This window comes from Schistocerca nitens, chromosome 8 (assembly GCF_023898315.1).
Source record: "Schistocerca nitens isolate TAMUIC-IGC-003100 chromosome 8, iqSchNite1.1, whole genome shotgun sequence".
In the NCBI taxonomy this organism is placed as follows: Eukaryota; Metazoa; Arthropoda; class Insecta; order Orthoptera; family Acrididae; genus Schistocerca; species Schistocerca nitens.
The window spans coordinates 350,747,312-350,767,409 of NC_064621.1; the positions used below are offsets into that span (position 1 = coordinate 350,747,312).

The window sequence follows — 20,098 nt, forward strand, 5'->3', positions numbered from 1 at the left end:
GTTTATACGTTGGATTTTTTTTTCAGAACAAAAAATTCAGAAACTAGACGTTAAGGAGCTTGTAAATTGGATAAACAAGGTAGCTGATGTCTAGTAGTTCATATTTGAGAAATTTATGTGTTTCTGGCATGTGGTAGGTTTCATGAGCCTGCAGAACGATGACATCCCGGGCAATGCGGGCCTCAAGGACCAGGTGCTGGCGCTGCAGTGGGTACAGAACAACATTGCCGCCTTCGGTGGGGATCCTAGCAAGGTCGCCATTTTTGGTGAGAGTGCTGGCGGCGCCTCGACATCACATCTCTTCCTTTCGCCAGCGACCAGAGGTGAGAAGCACCCCTTAAGTTATAAAGGGTATAAACCATATGGATTCATTCAAGAACTATAAGACTTCTAAACGAGAACAGAAAGTAAATATATCACCCCATTAGACGGAATTAAAATTTTTCGTCATTTCCCTACTCCACTTGTGTTTGCCTTTGAGTTACCAAACAAGTGTCACAACCTTCTTCATCAGACTGTCCGCGTTTATGTGAAATCATTGACTGGGAAGTTTAGTCTCCTTGTCATTATTGTTTACAGACATTGTTATGCACGCTGTTATTCTTTTTGAGTTCCATCCATTTTACCCTATTCGTTTTACAAATTTTTAAAGTTTTCTGTTAAAAATATTGTAAATTAATCTCAGTTTTTCAGATGTTAGTTGAACCCTGGACCGTATAGAAATCTGGGATCTTGGCTTTACATCAGTATTCAGCAAGAAACAAATAGCATTTCCTCTTTGAGACAGTATTTGGTGTTGTTCTTCTTCCATTTAGAGACTCCAGTTTGATTCCGGTCCACAGCAGCAGCCCAACACCAATAAATTAACTAGAAGGATCACTATTTTTTGACAGTTTAGTACAGGTGAGATCTGGTAACAAACGTTAGTGTGTGCGACTGACATTGTTTTCTGCTACTGTACTATGAAGCTCGTTTATGATGGTCCTTGATTCGATACCGTCTGGATCTGTATCCTCCACCAATCTCAAAACATGCAGTATAAACGTAGTACAATTGTTACCAACGAATACAATAAAGACAGTACACACACTACATAATCCTGTCGTATCAGTTGACAGAAGCACTGAATAGACAAATCAGGGAGAAACTTGTAGTGTTGACTCAAGCATTGGAATTTCATTAAATAGTAAAGCACATGACGACTTAATTTTTATTAGTTTTTAATCCTAATAATAAGATTTGAGTGTAACTAATTGAGCTAACTATTATGACTACTGTCTTATGCGTTCTCTCTGGATGCGAAAGGTGCATTCCTCAGAAGGTGTAACAATATCTTAAAGTAAAGGTCGCTTTTTTAGTTAAGTCAAGCTGTTCTTCGAATCTCTTTAATAGTTTATAGATGGAAGGAAGCTCACACGTTGTTCAAGTGTGGTACTGTCAGTGGCTAATGGATCGTAGCTGTCGTACTGTATGTTAAAATTAATTTGAATATTTCCCCAGACAGGGCTAATTCAGAAGTACAAGTTCGTTCCACAAGTCCAGATTCATTCGATCCATAACCCGCCGACGTACAATTGTACGCAGAATCATTAATATTAACCGTAACACGTCGAAATTCCCTTTTATACACGTGAGTTACATTCTCATAGTTCGGAAAAACTTTTCCCTACTACTGATTATTACATTAATACTGAATCTCATCCAAAGCTCGGACAATAAGTTTACAATTACAAAATTGCTCCAAAGGCGTCTCTTAACAATACAAATCATCTATCCAGACCCCTATCCAAGCAGAATTTGTAGAAAGAAACTTTTCTCTATGTTAACATTCCAGGAGTAAAGCCTCGTCGCAGTCCACAGTGTTCCAATTTCTGTTTTCTGAGAACTTCTATAACTCCTAATTATAAAGATGAAATGCATGATCATTGACCCCAGATTGTATTTGTACAACTTCAGTATCACAACATATCTCTGTAACATACCCGTGGATAACAATTGCATGGCTGAGTAGTATAAATCAATGAATGTAGTTTACAATTTCTTTTTCTTACCGTCTTGCTTCATGTTCCCATTCAGTGGCATCCTCATCAGCTTATACAATATGTCAAGAGCGGCGTTTTTTAAGTACCTGTTTCCATTTTTTTAAATGTGAGCTTATTTCTTCACTTTGTCGTAACACTACGTACGTCGCAACGTACTTACTTAGAAGCTGACACTCTGATGAGAGATGACGAGGGATTTGAGGTCATCCAACTCTGACAAGTGAGCGGATGCGTACAGGAGTGAGATAGCAGTTGGATCACGCTGAGATTTTTCAGCAGGTCTCTTTGATTTGAGACAGTACAAAGTGAGTCCCATGTCAGGCTAAGGAGACAGAGATGGGAACGACAAGGAAATGAGAATCTGGGTTGGCTTACTGGTCTGCCCTTAATGCTTCTTCATGTGTTTACCATGAACATGGAGAAGAGCACAGACACAGTTTTATAAATTCAGTAAGTGTAATACATAGATAATGCGGCCAATCAGTAATAAGAACAATAGCCACATCGGCCTATAACTCTCTCAGGATTCGGGCATACAGAGTAGCAACGTATGGTAATACACACCACAGGTCATGGAACAGCCAAATCCGGTTTTCTTAATCGAAGCCTTAGGGTCAGTTGCACACTTCACCATGGAAGTGACAAACAGAAGCAGGTACATGAAGACAAATATACGAATTAGATCAGTGACCATAGTCCAAAGGTACGTACACGCAAGCTTTACATGTCCTTGTTACTGTGCAAGCTTACTTGAATGTAATGGTCAATCACACAGTATCTGCTGCAGGCCGTTGTTAATACGAGGCTGCTGGATGCAACTCTTCTCTGTCTGGAACTCTACCCTGCTTGATGTTTGAGGGCCTCTATATACGGTCTTCGGGCGTTTTTGCTTATACGTGTTACATGTCTGCATCGCCTTGCCTTCAATTCGCAATCAGCGAGCGTGAAATCATCAGTTCCTCAATGCATATGACCTCCTACTGAACTGACGAAAGCGGCTTGCACTGTATGTCTCCCACTAAGTTACACGACCTACTGCAATAATCATGGTTAGGTAATTATTCTTTTCTTCTGGCAGCCTTTCATGAGTCGGCCATTATAGTTTGGTTTCTGTATATTCTTAGCGTGACGCCAATAAGCAACAGGTAATTTGAACGGAGTCTAGTTATTTGCACATTATTACGTTTCACTCAGTCTCCAAATATATAAGAAATTGTATTTATACGAATAATTGTATTTACAAACCTAAGTCAAATCCTGTCCCACCAAAACAACCGAAATACCAATTTAAAATTGCTTTGAAAAAACGTAGAACGATCATTGGATACTGACTAGTAGGATGCGTACACAGAGGCATTAGTCGTGTGGTATCAGACTCTGTTTTAAGTGTGTTAGTCAACAGTCTTATTGGCTTTTACTGTTTCTTATCAAGTTTTTGTTCGAGAATCTCCGATCTTAAAACCTGTTGCTCGTGAAACACAGGTAGCTGTCCTGAAATAATAGCATGATACAAAATTTAATCTTCTTACGAATATTACATACAATCAATGCAGGGCAGTAGGGGATAAATTTCATTTGTGATTACTACATGTGATTATTATATATGAGTCATCCATTTTCATTGGAACTTCTCGACAGGGCTCTTCAGCCAAGTGATCATGCAGAGTGGAGTAGCGACGACCCCCTGGGCGCTGGCTGACAATCCTCGCGAGAAGGCATACCGTATGGCGGAGGCGCTCGGTTTCCAGGCGCAGGGCGGCAACCACACTGACGACGACGACGTACGGTTGGCTGCCTTCTTTCGCGCTGCCAACTACTCAGACCTCATTAACGACACCTCAATCGCACTCTCGGATCTCGTAAGTGAACCATGTACTTTAATGAACAAATTACGCTCGAACCATATATTCAAAGCATATTGTTGTCGTTGTTGTCTTCAGTCCAAAGACTGGTTCCATGCAGCTCTCCACGCCAGTCCATCCTGTGCAAGCCCCTGCAACTCCATATAGCTACTGTGACCTGTATCCATTCCAACATTGTACTGTACTCAAGCCTTGGCCTTCTTCTACTGTTTTAGCCCCCCCCCCCCCTGCTCCACTCGATTACCAAATTCACAATTCCTTAATACCTCAGGACACATCCTGTCAACCGATCCCCTCTTTGAGTCAAGTTGCGCCATAAATTTCGTGCTTTCCCAATTCGATTCGGTACATCTTCTTTCTGTATTCAATCTACCAAACAAATTTTCAACATTATTCTGTAGAACTACTTTTCAAAAGCTTGTTTCTGTTATCAAGATTACATGCAGTCCATACACACTGCCGGAAAATATTGGTACACCCGGAAAAACGACGTCGATTTGGATCCTATGACAGTATATGCCAGCTGGTGGATGGTATAAAAAAAAGCACTCCGTCTTCAGGCCACGAGTGGCCTACCGGGACCATCCGACCGCCGTGTCATCCTCAGTGGAGGATGCGGATAAGAGGGGCTTGGGGTCAGCTCACCATTCTCCCTGTCGTTATGATGGTATTCTTGACCGAAGCCGATAGTATTCGGTCGAGTAGCTCCTCAATTGGCATCACGAGGCTGAATGCACCCCGATGGTGGATGGTATACGTACTGATAATGGTTTCAACGTCGTCTGCCAACAGATAATAACAGGGCGCCATCTGTGTCTACCCTTTAAAAGGGGATTCTCGCAGGTAGAATGCTCAGTGTGTTGCAAAAGTGTGAAGCAAGCAGGCAACCATATCACGGAGGTGCACTCCTGCTTCCTATAGCCAACTGAGCGAGTTTGAAAGGGTTAAATCGTGGCCTACCGAGTGGCAGAACATCCTTTCGTTGAACTGCCACACAAGTTGGACGTGCTGCACTCGTGCTTCCTATAGCCAACTGAGCGAGTTTGAAAAGGGTTAAATCGTGACCTACCGAGTGGCAGAACATCCTTTCGTTGAACTGCCACACAAGTTGGACGTGCTGCATCAACTGTGCAACGACGCTGGTGTCAGTGGTCACTTGTACATTCTCACACCCGTAGGCGAGATTCTGGACGTCCAAGCAGCGCCGATTGTCGTATTGTAAAGGCACCAGTGGCAGACCGTCCAGCTACCACAGCGCAGCGCTTGTGAGCCCAGACGTGTCAACACGAACTGTTGCGAACCGGTTATTAGCAGTGAGACTGCGGACACGCATACCTATAGCCCGTCTTCCACTCACGCCACAGCATCGACGTGCCGTCAGAAGATAAACTTGGAAGATGGAATGGCGTGCCGTGGTCTTCAGCGATGGAAGAAGATACTGCCTGCACGCAGTTGATGGTTCTTTGCGCGTGCGACGTAGACCTAGTAAGCGCTGTCTCGTAGAGTTCATTGTCCATTACACACCGGCCCCATCCCAGGCCTTGTGAGATAAGCCACAACTCTTGTTCAGCTTTGGTGTTTGTTGGGGGTGGGGATGCTAACCAGCGCTCGGTAAGTGCGGGATGTTGTTAGACCCGTTTTCTCGCCTTTCTTGCAAGAAGAAGGTAATATGTTGTCCCAACAGGAAATGTTCACCCACACACTGGCCGTGAAATTCAACGTGCTCTGCAAGACGTGCAGCAATTTCCGTGGCGAGCACGGTCTCCAGACTTGTCTCCAACCGACACGATGGGACGAGAAGTGAGTCGTGCGACTCGGCAACCAACAGCACTTACAGGACTACGTGCACAGGTCGAACAGGCGTGGCAAAATGTATCTCAGGAGAGTAATTGTCATCTGTACGATCGATTGGATGCCAGAGTCAATACCTAGGGGACTGATGACCTCAGATGTTAAGACCCATTGTGCTCAGAGCCATTTGAACCATTTGGTCACTGATATACATCACAAGCAACAACGAAACAAAATAGAAACAAGTGGTCCAGACCTCTTGATCTAATCAGGAAAATCCTTTGAAATCGGAGAGCAGAATCATGGAAATACTATCCAAAGAATACTAGTCATTCTGAAACGAGATATTGTTACAGCTGTAACCTAGTGTCTTGTAGTTACACACTACCCTAGGTAGACTGTTTCCATACACATTATTTTAGGAAGTTTGTACTTCAGGTGATATCTCGTGTCAGTTATGACGAACGTTTCTCGTTTATACCAACGAGTAGATGATGACTTTGGTACTACTAAAATTTACAGGAGAACCGCTGTCCACTGTCGCTGGCGTTCGTACCCGTCGTGGAACCGCCATCGGACTCGGCGGTGATCGTCGAGTCTCCAGCAGACATTCTCAGGACCGGCAGTTACAACCAGGTGCCCATAATTGTGGGCGTCACTTCCGCAGAAGGCACCGTCGTACCCACCTGTAAGTAACACGATCTGTGCACATTCCCTGCTATGCTTCGTCTACTTGGATCAAATGTGATTCACATGCCACTTTTGTAATAGTTACATATATACACTATACTGTGGTGAACAGGGAGGGGGTGGTTCTCTTGTCTTGTTCGTTATTCTGATTACGAGTTCTGCGAAGGTCACCATGTTTTGATTCAGGACCTAATGGAACCCCAATTCAATTTCACAGAAAATATTCTGCGGCGTTGGCCCCTTACTTAGCTTGCCTTTATCGTTAATCTCTCGCCCAAAAAAACTCCCGAGCGACGGCAAAAAAGGTAGGTATATAACAAAGGTAAAACAACGCACTCGCATAATCACGGGCTAATGTCCTCTGATTTACTGCAGAATTCTTGAACGCTTTGTGAGCTAGAATACAATAAATGTCCTTGAGACATAAAAGCTCCTGTCCACAATGAGCACTGATTCAGAAAGCACCGCTCGTGCGAAATGCAGCTTGCCACTTCCTACAAACCGAGGATGGAGAGCAACAGGCAGATTCCATGTTCCCAGATTTCCGGAAAGCGTTTGACACGGTGCCTCACTGTAGACACTGACGAAGGTCCGAGCATATGGAATACGTTCCTAGATACGTGAGTGGCTCGAAGCCTCTTTAAGTAATACGAGTGTAATCCCAAAAGTAAGGTCTCCCATTTTTTATAAGTACATAGACCTGCGAATATCTGCAGTGGTTTACATCAGTTTATGCCCACGTCATACCAGCTCGCCACCATGCTATTCAGAAAGTTATGAGCGTCTTCTTTCACCTCGTTTTCGGAGGTGAATCGCTTTATGGCCAAATGTTCCTTTAACCTAAGGAACTGGTAATAGTCACTGGGCGCCAAGTCAGGACTGTAGGGTGGGTGAGTGACTATGTTCCACTGAAACTGTTGCAGGAGAGCAACGGTTTGCCGGGCGATGTGTGGGGGAGCGTTGTCATGGAGAATGTGTACGCCCTTGCTCAACATTCCTCTTCTCCGGTTCTGAATTGACCGTTTGAGTTTTTTCAGAGTCTCGCAGTACCTGTCAGCGTCAATTGTGGTCCCAGTGGGCATAAAGACCGATCCCAAAAAACGATTGTCATGACTTTACCGGCAGAGTGTGTTTATTTGAATTTCCGCGGCTTTGGCGAAGAAGGATGCCGCCACTGGCGTGATTGTTGCTTGGTCTCAGGTGTAAAGTGGTATGCCCAGGTTTCGTCACCCGTGACAATTGAGTCCAGAAAGTTGTCCTGTTCGGCTGCAAAGCGGTGAAGAAATGCGCGGGAAGCATCAACTTGTTGCCGCATGTGGTCCTCAGTCAGCATGCGTGGTACCCATTTTGCGCACACGTTCCGGTAGTTCAATGTTTTCGTTGAAATTCTGGCAGCGGTGCTTCGGGAAACCTCAGGAACCAAAGTGCAGAGATCATCCAGGGGGATCCGCCGATCTTCAAGCATGCTTTGCTCAACCTTCAACACTGTCTCCTCAGAAATTGACGGTCTCCCGCTCCTTCGTTCGTCGTGAATTTCGATCCGACCAGCTGCAGACTCTCCCCACCACTTACGAACATTTTTGATATCCATGCACGACTCACCATACACGTTCGTCAATTGGCGATGGATATCAATTGGCGCAGTGCCCTTTGCGTTCAAAAACCGAAGAAATGCGAGCAATTCGCACTTGACGGTAACATCCAACGGGAGCCACTGTCTCAACGGCTGCCAAGCCAACACTGAGCGCCTCAGTGCTGCGTGCGCATGTTTACGCACAGCGCGTGAAGCACTCTTCATAACACTGTGACCAATTGCCACGCAAACAGAGTTCTGTACTTATAAAAAAAATAGAAGACCTTACTTTTCTGATTACCCTAATACAACCCACTGCGTTGTCCTCGACGGCGTGTGTTCATCAGTGCCCCACGGATGTGTAACAGGACTGCTCTTAACCTCTACATGCATAATTATCTGACGGACAGGGTGAGCAGCAATTTACAGTTGTTTGCTGATGGCACGGCAGTCTACAGGAAGGGTTTGCTGTTGAGTGACTGTAGGAGCATAAGCTGACTTACACAGAATTTCCAGTTTCTGTGATGAATGGCAATTTACCCTAAATACAGAGAAATGTAAGCTAATACCGATGAGTACGAAAAACAATCCTATTATGTTCTAACACAGCATTAGCAGTGTGCTGCTTAACAATCATGTTGACTGAATATCTAGGTGTCACGTTGCAAAGCGATCCGGAATTAAATGAGCACATGATGTTGGTAGTAGGGAGGACGAATGCTCGACTTCGTTTTATTGAGAGAATTTTGAGAAAGTGTAGCGCATCTATAAAGGAAACGGTACGTAGAATGCTAGTGCAACCCATCCTTGACTACTGAGCGAGTTTTTGAGATCTCCACAAGGTCGGATTAAAGGAAGATATCGAAGCAATTCAGAGGAGTGCTGTCAGATCTGTGACAGGCAAGTTCGATCAGCACTCGAGAATCATGGAGGTGCTTCGGAAACAACGCTCTTTTCGCGAGGGACTACTGCGAAAATAAGAGAACCAGCATTTGAGGCCGACTTCAGATAGATTCTACCACTATCAACGTGCGTTTCGCGTAAGGACCACGAAGATAAGACGAGAGAAATTAGGGGTCAAAAGGAGGCTTATAGACTGCCGTTATTCCCTCGCTCTATTTGCGAGTGGAACAGGAACGGAAATGACTAGTAATGGTACGTGGTACCCTCCGCCCTGCACCTCACAGTGGCTTGAGGAGTATGTATCTAACTGTAGTTGATAAAGCAGTCGGTTCACAATAAAGTTCGATTACTGCACACTCCTGAATAAAGCTAAACTCTGAGCCATGTGGATATTGGTCGTCACAGCTGCTTCAGTTGCCAATATCGAGAGTGGAGCATGGAAAGTTGTGAAGCCTTTAATGACCTTTGTAGGGCAGATCATAATACTTTTCATTTATTATCTTGTTGATGTTTGTTTACGTTGTCTGTGATGAATCTTCGTGTAGTATTGACAAGGCAAGGAAAAAGATGAACGAAAATAATTAGATGCCAGTACAGACTAGATCTCAACAAACTCCCAATAGACCACCAGACTAACGTGTCAATCTGACATTGATAGTTCGGGAATTTAAGGAAACATGTAAGTGCACGCCACAGGAGTCAGAAACTGTTCACCCCTAGTCCTGTAGAAGCTGGTGGACGCACATTTTATGGACTTGTTGCGCGCAGAATCCGGGTGCTACTGCAGAACTGTTTGTTTGTTCTAGTGACCGAAGCAAAGATCGCGGACTTGAAGGAGAACTTCACGGCGCTGATCGGCTCCCAGCTGCCGCTGCCCACGGAGGATCAGCGGACTCGTGCTGCGGAGCAGCTGCAGCAATTCTACTTTGGGGACGCGGGCTTCTCCACGGACGACATGCAAGCCGTTATTGATGTAAGTATATGTCATTCACCACTCTACTGTAGCAGAGAAATCTTCTAAGGTAGTGCTGAGATGACGTCAGTCTCAGAGTCGATTTGAGAGGCAAACTTAGTTTGCCCACTTGGAAGAACCACATCCTCAACAACAAGTTGAGGTTCTAGACTTCTGAAAAGAAAAGAAATGTTTCAAAAGAGTTGCGTGCGTATCTCTACCTGAGGACCAACTTGTTTGGAATGGTTTGGATTGTAACTTGAGAGGTACTCATTAAATCGATGATCATTAAATGGAGTTTATTGGTAGTGTCGTAGAAAATACGAAACAAAAAACTTGTGCTTCCTTAATTCTGTTATCTTGTATGTAATATAATAATACGAGTAATACATGACGGAGCCTCATCATTCTGATTGGCTCTGAGCACTATGGGACTTAACATCTGAGGTCATCAGTCCCCTAGAACTTAGAACTACTTAAACCTAACTAACCTAAGGACATCACACACATCCATGCCCGAGGCAGGATTCGAACCTGCGACCGTAGCGCTCGCACGGTTCCAGACAGTAGCGCCTAGAACCGCTCGGCGACCACAGCCGGCTCATCATTCTGACTCTCCGCAGGGAAACCACGACAAAAATTACTGTGTAACTCACAACTTTTAGAACGTTTCAAGAGTTCTTATTACAGAATGAGTGAAACATTATCTGAGTTAGTATTTTAAAAAGGGGTAACCATCATTTGTCATTACAATGACAATAATCCATCGAAGTTTATTGGTCCCGTGTTATTTGTAGACAATAACCATCAAACTCATTGCTACATCCAACACAAACGATTGTAAACAGGAATGACCTTTCTTGCATAATATTTAATCTCGTATATCACTTTTTAACTTGGAAAAGCATATTGCTAACAGCTGATACGGTTAAAATCTCGAATAATCGTTGATAGAATTAGGTTAAAAATGGTACAGTCTTGTTTAAAATTCCAAGTTCTTCCAATCAACAGTTGTGAAGCAATAAAATTATCCTTATCTGCTATTGCCTTTTTATAATTAACCACAAAATCATTCAATGTTAGGCATTACTGTAGCGTTCGTCAGTCATCTTCTAACGAATCCCCTCTTTCACCACAGAAAATGGATTTGAGATCGATTGCCGCGACAGTCCTGACAATAGTAACAAGATTTCTGGCTTCTCTCTATTCTAATTTAAGTAGAAACGTCCAGTATCGTACGTAAAAGGGTCGTACTGAATCGTAGTAGGGTAAGAGATTAATCCGTAATATATTTGATCTACATGATAAAAGCACACAATGGAAACGTACGTGATTACATACGATGACGAACCATTCTATTGCGATTCATTACACATTTCGGATTTTAGTGCATGTCTCAGATGTTTCTGCAGTGGGGGAGTCTTTCAAGGGGTGACTCAAACTGAAGATTAATTCCCGTAGAAATCAGTTATTTGTTACATAAAATTTCAGTTCAACATAAAGAACGACCTTATCAGAGATAAATCTTAGATTACTGTGGTCTTCTATACACATGAAAAGACATTGATTAACTTAATTACATTGATCAGCAAGAGCACTTCTCGATAATAGGTGGGATGTAATTTACACTGGAGAGAAGAAAGCTCCAAGATGAACATGCCCTTTAAGAATTTAATTATTCCGGTAATACCTGTTCAAGCAAAGCACCACCCTGTATGTGTGGGCTCATTCTATTCAGGATAACTAGTGCCACACGATTATTTCAGAGGCTAAGAATGGATAATGGAAACAGACCACTCACGTCAGCAAAGTTAGTTAACTCAAGTAAAATTCATTAGAAGAGCTTTATATTATTGATATGGATATTCAGTATGCTCTTAGAATCGAGTTCTCTCTGGTAAAAGGAATTATTAACCGTAAAACACCGCTTTGTCCCCACGTGTTCTCCAGCACCACACAAAGGATGGACATGATCCTACTAAACGTTTTGCTTCTAGAAAGATAACAACCAGATGGCTTATGAATCATAATGGTAAAGCTCGTTTACAGCGACTGAAAGAAGAAATAATAATTAGAACTCAAGATTACTAAGGATCGTATGTTGTGACTTGGCAAGACAGCCAAGCCACTATGAGGTAGGCGAATGGCACGCGTTTAAGCTCACGCAGACTGGCGTGAGGTCTGGAACAAGGTAAAGTAATTATACTATCAAGAAAAGTACGTAGCTGCTGGAATACTTAACTTTAATCCATAATTGGTGAACATCTGTCTGACTGTACATGCATCACAAGATAAATGGCAAATGATAATGGCGCCTTGCTAGGTCGTAGCAAATGACGTAGCTGAAGGCTATGCTAACTATCGTCTCGGCTAATGAGAGCGTAATTTGTCAGTGAACCATTGCTAGCAAAGTCGGCTGTACAACTGGGGCGAGTGCTAGGAAGTCTCTCTAGACCTGGCGTGTGGCGGCGCTCGGTCTGCAATCACTGATAGTGGCGACACGCGGGTCCGACGTATACTACCGGACCGCGGCCGATTTAAAGGCTACCACCTAGCAAGTGTGGTGTCTGGCGGCGACACCACATCGTACATGGGGCACTCATTCATAAAAGATACAAAGTCCGCTCCACTACTAGAATTTCGTTGCCGTTAAGCATTTCGTTCAATCATTACTCCGCTAAACTAAGAGCACTGGCTAAATGAGGCAAGACATGGAAGATATCGACAGATAGGACAAAGAACAAAATATGATCACAAGGCCTTAATTTGAACACGAATCTATTGGTGTTCAGTATTCAGCGGGAATATTATTTATCAGAAACTGAAAATGAAAGCGCTGATACTTTCAACTAACAACACCTTCACTCACACAACTCAATCCGGCTTATACTAAGACCATTTTCCAAACGAATCGCCACACACACACGTCGAAGTCTGCAGGAAGAGAGTCCGCAAAAGAAAAACTAGGTTCCTCTCGTCCGTTGAAAAAGCGGCCTCCCTTTTTCCTCAAGGGCCCTAGGCTAGTCAATCGAGTAAAATAGAAAAACGAGAGAGCTCACAATCCGCGGTGTTTTTTTTTCTTTTTTACTGGTAAATCGGAAAGACGAGTAACGCTCAGGATTCGCTTCACGTTATTTTATTGGAGCTCAACTGAGAGGAAAGGAACATAAGGTTGGTGTGGACACTATTGTGAGAAGGAAACTTCTCTGATGTACTCCGCACACATACCCATGCTTCCACATCATGCAGATAAAGAAATCAGGACCTGGAAATGGAAAAGTAAGAGGCTGCTCATCTCAACAGAAAATAAAACAAAACGAATCATTGCATACTTGTCCTAAGCATTGTCGTGTATTGAAGATACGATAGTGAGAGCAATGAAACAGCGCCACTAAAAAGCCATGAAACCATAAAACTACGGAAAGTCATTGAAGTATAATTATCTCCTTACCAGGGCTTTAACATCACTAACATATTACGGCGAGTTTATATTTCCTACATTTTTGTCCTCACTGCTTTACTGCCTCCTCTACCTGAATAGATTTTCAGCAGTGTTCCACCTCTCATCACCTTTTCTCCTTTAAAAATTTGATTTTATCTACTGCGGAAGTCAGGATTTTCATACTACTGTCTAACATTAAGATAAAACAGCCACTGATCGCAAACTGTTTCATTTGCCATAACTGGTTTCGATTCTCTGCCGCGAGAACCGTCAGATTACCCTGCACAGAACGGGATGAAAAGTACGGATCGGTAACACAGTCAAACACCAGTGGCTGTTTATCTGAATACTATTTACAACGGTCACTACGTCCTCGGTAGGTCATGCCTGCGTTTGCTACTATAATAATTAAAGACAGCTGAGAGCGTCGAAATAATGCAGTGGGTTCAATCCAAAAGATTACCTTCATATTAAAGACCAAAATTAAAAATTTTTGGTGTATGCTTTTGTGCCTGTATGTTAGTGGGATAGTTTGTGGTCGTGGGATATATGTTGTAAACAGCAGTGGTAAATGTATATTGCTATAGATGCCTGCAGAGTTGTTAAATCATTAAAAATGTGCGAAATGACACACTTGCTACAAAAAAAAAATGCGATAAGGCTAGTACGAATACTCTTTTCGTCAAAACAGAATAGTAAGTTAAAATGGCATGGCGAAAGCACGATACGTCCCACCTTACAATCTTCATTTCTTTTACTGTAATAAAATTTTCATTTCACTTACTGGAAGAGCGTAAATTTATAACTATCAAGGGTTTTATTAACAACGCTGACGCACAAATCTAGGAACCAGAAAATGAGGGCAGCTGAAGAACGACAACATTCTCAGCGAGCTCAGATGGCGACGGACGACCACAGAATCAATTTCGACTCATATTTGCCATCTGAAAATAGTGAGAGGTACCGCGAAAGACAGACAAAGCATTATGTTTCCTATTCCTAGTAAAGAAAACATACTATAAAGACTACTAGGATAGACTGTGTTTCATATTCCGAAAATGCGCTTATTTTTTTGTCTTTCATGTTTACGTCAGAGTATGTTGTACATCGCTTTCCCAGTGAGTGATTCTGGAAGCTATGCATTTCATTCATCTGGGGTTGCTGTAACCGTCTCGTTAAAAGAGACGAAGATAAGTCTTTTGCGGTCCGTCAGGAGGTGGACATATTGAAGAATTCTGTAGAGATCTGTGAGGAAATCGATCGCGCTCTTTTCAAAGGAATCATACCGGCATTCATCTTCAACCATTTTGGAATACCACGGAAAACATAAGCATGGAGGACCGGATGGAAATTTGAGGCGCTCCTTCTCCCTAATGCCAATTAAGTGGCTTAAGCACTCCGAATAAGCTGTGTTTCCCCTATACTGGTATTGTAAGACGGTTCAAATGGCAAACATTTTATACGCTTGTTGCGAAACGCCGCGCGGGATCAGCCGAGCGGTCTTAGGCGCTGCAGTCATGGACTGTGCGGCTGGTCCCTGCGGAGGTTCGAGTACTCCCTCGGGCATGGGCGTGTGTGTTTGTCCATAGGATAATTTAGGTTAAGTAGTGTGTAAGCTTAAGGACTGCTAACCTTAGCAGTTAAGTCCCATAAGATTTCACACACATTTGAACATTTTTTTGTTGTGAAACACTATCAGGACAGATGTCTCTAGTGCTACTTTGTATGTGTTGATGCAATTAACTGCTGTCTCCCAAGTATTTCTACAACGTAACTGTTTATTTGCAGCTGTTTTCAGACTTGTACTTCGTACAATCAGCGGACTCCTTCGCTAGGACCGTAGCCAACTCCAACAGCCTACCCGTTCACTTCTATTTCTTCGAGTACAATGGAACTGGCTCTACAGACTATGGTATGTGTTTGTCGTGAGACGTTACTGTTGCATGTAAATATATTATGTTCCTGAGAAGCATAATGATTACATTTAGTGTGGTATTAATGACGTCCAAAGTATTACCGAAAATTTCGTAGTTCTGATAAACAATTTATTGCAAGGTGTACTTCCTTGTGTGCAGTCTTACTCTTACAACGTGTCACATAATCCTAATCCAGAATAACTTTAATTACTGGGTAATACTGCTAGTTGTCTAAATCTATAGCATTTTCCTTTCAGTGTGACGTATTACTCAGTACATAGTTGTCAGATTCGTTACTTCGAATTTCATAAAGCAATATAGCAGAGACTGAACCTAAACAACTGTCAGCCAGTTACTTTAGCCTATGCTATACACAAGCATATAAAGGATGAGCCTTTCTATCGTTTCAGAACCTCCGAAGCAACGAATATGACCCTGAAACAATCCAACATAAATAAAATAAAAGGCGGTAGTGTTCCAGAATGCTACTATAAATGTTGCTCGACGTGTTAGATTAACAATAGGCCTATTTCGGCAAAATCGTCATCTTCAGGTTATCTGCAACTAAATACGCTTTGTTAAAATTGTACCATCATAACTAATAACAACTTTATTTTACTTTAGTTGTTGAGCAATATTGCTAGTTGTCTAAATCTATAGCATTTTCTTTTCAGTTTGATGTATTACTCAGTACATAGTTGTCAGTTTTGTTTCTTCGAATTTCATAAAGCAATACTGCAGAGAATGAACCTAAACAACTGTAAGCCAGTGACTTTAGCTTATGCTACACACACGCATATAAAGGATGAGCCTTTCTATATATCGTAACATTATAATTAATAACAACTTTATTTTACTGTATGCTAGTATCTACTTCTATACTGCGACGTGGCGCAGTCGTTGTCTTATAATCTTACTGTTGCGTAGGTCGTTTCCAACTACAGCCAAGTTTTTAAATATCTGTCTTAATGTCCGTTAATTGCAGTTGTTCGCAGATGTAAGCTAGGCCTTCTATCGTCTGTATATATTATTGTGGTTTACAACTAATCCAGCGATGCTGTATGATTAGGTCGTTTCCAACTACAGCCAAGTTTTTAAATATCTGTCTTAATGTCTGTTAATTGCAATTGTTCGCAGATGTAAGCTAGGCCTTCTATCGTTTGTATATATTATTGTGGTTTACAACTAATCCAGCGATGCTGTATGATTACAATTTGTTTATTCATTTGTTAATTATTTATGGAGTAGTATTATAATCTTTGTTACGTTTTTGTAGTGTGTATATTTCTCTGTTTTTGTTTTATTACAACTAGCCCGAATCGAGCTGTAAGATTTCAGTAAAGTCATTTAGAAACTTTTTATGTTTTAGGTCCGTTTGTTCGTTTAATATTTTATCTGTGTCTGTATGTGAGTGTATAAAGATTTCGATTCCTTCCAAAACACAATGAAAAAACTTACATATAACACAAAAGGGAATTAAAATGAACACTATTAACACAGTTCATCTTTTGCTTTCTTTTCTAATAGAAAATTGGCAAAATGAATACTTGGGCAGTACTGTGTTTGTCAACTAGTAGTATATATATGGTTGAGTCTTGGTTTTTTTATAATGTGCATGAAAGATTACAGAAAAATATTTTTACTGTCAGTTGTAAGACGGTACATTTGTTTTCTTATTGCCAGAGTTGATTAAACATACCTGGATGTTGAACTGTGTTGTGGCCAGCTGTAGTGAAATTCCTCTTACAATGAAGTGTAATGTTCATTAGTAAACGAAGAATTGATATTTTGTTCGGTAAAAGCACAAGCATGCTCCACACTGTCATGCACACGCTCCCTACCGCAACACCAGAAAACTTTCATGTCAACTGGCTCTGGCCACGGAAAGCTGCCTATTATATTCCCAACTATGTTTGTTGTACAAATGTTTTGCAGGTATGAAGCATGCAGGGGAAACTCCGTATCTGTTTCCTAGCAACTCATCGGGACCAGACACGGACCCCAATTCCAACGATGGGCAGGTGGCAGACCTGTTGACAACTCTGTGGACCAATTTCCCCAAATACAGGTAAGGCATGACAATAAGAATCATACTTATTTAATTTTGTCGAGCAATAGATTCCTAAATCAATAATGACTTGAAAAGTTTGTTAACTAGTGGTATTTAAATGCACTACTGGCCATTAAAATTGCTACACCACGACGATGACGTGCTACACACGCGAAATTTAACCGACAGGAAGAAGATGCTGTGATTTGCAAATGATTAGCTTTTCAGAGCATTCACACAAGGTTGGCGCCGGTGGCGACACCTACAACGTGCTGACATCAGGAAAGTTTCCAACCGATTTCTCATACACAAACAGCAGTTGACCGGCTTTGCTTGGTAAAACGTTGTTCTGATGCCTCGTGTAAGGAGGAGAAATGCGTACCGTCACGTTTCCTACTTTGATAAAGGTCGGATTGTAGCCTATCGCGATTGCCGTTTATCGTATCGCGACATTGCTGCTCGCGTTGGTCGAGATCCAATGACTGTTAGCAGAATATGGAATCGGTGGGTTCAGGAGGGTAATACGGAACACCGTGCTGGATCCCAACGGCCTCGTATCACTAGCAGTCGAGATGACAGGCATCTTATCCGCATGGCTGTAACGGATCGTACAGCCACGTCTCGATCCCTGAGTCAACAGATGGAGACGTTTGCAAGACAACAACCATCTGCACGAACAGTTCGACGACGTTTGCAGCAGCATGGACTATCAGCTCGGAGACCATGGTTGCGGTTACCCTCGACGCTGCATCACAGACAGGTGATATACTCAAGGACGAACCAGGGTGCACGAATGGCAAAACGTCATTTTTTCGGATGAATCCATGTTCTGTTTACAGCAGCGTGATGGTCGCATCCGTGTTTGGCGACATCGCGGTGAACGCACATTGGAAGCGTGTATTCGTCATCGCCATACTGGCGTATCACCCGGCGTGTTGGTACGGGGTGCCATTGGTTACACGTCTCGGTCACCTCTTGTTCGCATTGACGGCACTTTGAACAGTAGACGTTACATTTCAGATGTGTTACGACCCGTGGCTCTACCCTTCATTCGATCCCTGTGAAACCCTACATTTCAGCAGGATAATGCACGACCACATGTTGCAGGTCCTGTACGGGCCTTTCTGGATACAGAAAATGTTCGACTGCAGACCTGGCCAGCACATTCTCCAGATCTCTCACCAATTGAAAACGTCTGGTCAATGGTGGCGGAGCAACTGGCTCGTCACAATACGCCAGTCACCACTCTTGATGAACTGTGGTATCGTGTTGAAGCTGCATGGGCAACTGTACCTGTACATGCCATCCAAGATCCGTTTGACTCAATGCCCAGGCGTATGAAGGCCGTTATTACGGCCAGAGGTGGTTGTTATGGGTACTGATTTCTCAGGATCTATGCACCCAAATTACATGAAAATGTAATCACATGTCATTTCTAATATAATATATTTGTCCAATGAATATCTTCTGCATTTATTCTTGGTGTAGCAATTTTAATGGTCAGTAGTGTATTATCCCGAATATATCATAAAATGTATACCAGTAACCGCATAATAATCAATAATAATGATGCTTAGTCACTGGAAACGAAACATATTTGTAGTAACAAGTGAAATGATCAGATAGTTTAGAAGACATTCTGGCAGCCATGTTTTGAACAAATGCCTTCACTAACAACTTTTATTGATTTGAAATCTTTGGTTCTCTCTGCTGATCTCAGTTATGTGTATGACACATTCTAGAGAGATGAGCTGACATACAAACAGGTAATTTTATTTACCCTTGTATCTGAGGGCCTAGTCCAAGCCTGTGTTTTTCCTAATTTGATTACTTGGAAAGCCTACATGTAAGGTATTTTGAAGGTAATGGTCCCGATTTGCGTTTGGTATGAGTGTGTGTATGGTATGGTTCAAATGGCGCTAAGCACTATGGGGCTTAACATCCTAGATCATCAGTCCCTTAAACTTAGTACTACTTAAACCTAACTAACCTAAGGACATCACACACATTCATGCCGGAGGCAGGATTCGAATCTGCGACCGTAGCAGCACGGCGGTTCCGGACTGAAGCGCCTAGAACCGCTCGGCCACAGCGGTCGGCTGTACGGTATGGAATTTATTTTGTTGATTGTCGTGAAAAAGAAGGGAGAGATTGAAAAGTCATGTCGGCACATAACTTAATCGTCTCGGACACCACCAGGAGGGTCGCCGAAAGTAACACTTTCATTGGAGGGGTTATCGAAAGCAGATCACCATCAAGTCTCTCATGCCTCAATACTCCAGTGAATTTTGGAACTTAACCCAGAACATCGACGTAAAATTTGGTGATGAAGACACGTACACCATAACTTTTTACCCAATCCGGCAGAAAATGGCGATGGGAATCCCTTCACCCGTGACTGTAACGTCTATATAAGAGCTTTGTAAATTATTGTAGCGGACGTCACATCCAGTGACTTGCGGGGCAGAGCACTATAAACAAAAAGATTTCCATGGGCTGTCCACAAGACTCCATAAGTGGTCCATTGTTTTGGGATCTTAGTATTGAACCCTACTATAACTGTTAGACGAGCAGACGCTACTGAACGTGTTGTTGCACACGCAGATGACATTCTAGTAGTTGTGTCTGCAGACTCCAGGCGAGACTTGAGGCAAAGACGAATGATGTGCCTCGCTCAGCTGCTGCATTGGTGCAAGGACAACAAACGGAAGGGAGGACTTTCTCTCGCCAGAAATCCTTTTTTGAGGCTTCACGGAAACCCTGCAAAACGCAGCAGTATTTGTAGGTATTTAAGTGTTCTTCTAGACGAGAAAAGAAACTTTCTAGAAAATATAAAAGCTGGTGCTCAGAAATCGGCTAATATTATGAATACTACTG

At 42.6% G+C, this 20,098-nt stretch overlaps 1 protein-coding gene across 1 annotated transcript in view; it reads left to right on the forward strand.

Moving 5' to 3' along the window:
- The window catches only part of LOC126198496 (juvenile hormone esterase-like), an 84,783-nt gene that overhangs the window by 59,674 nt on the left and 5,011 nt on the right, over positions 1 to 20,098 (forward strand). The window contains exons 4-9 of the mRNA XM_049934870.1: positions 138 to 323; positions 3,681 to 3,901; positions 6,218 to 6,383; positions 9,668 to 9,834; positions 15,044 to 15,167; positions 17,107 to 17,239. Coding sequence (XP_049790827.1) covers positions 138 to 323; positions 3,681 to 3,901; positions 6,218 to 6,383; positions 9,668 to 9,834; positions 15,044 to 15,167; positions 17,107 to 17,239 — 997 coding nt within the window. The remainder of the gene's footprint in view (positions 1 to 137; positions 324 to 3,680; positions 3,902 to 6,217; positions 6,384 to 9,667; positions 9,835 to 15,043; positions 15,168 to 17,106; positions 17,240 to 20,098) is intronic.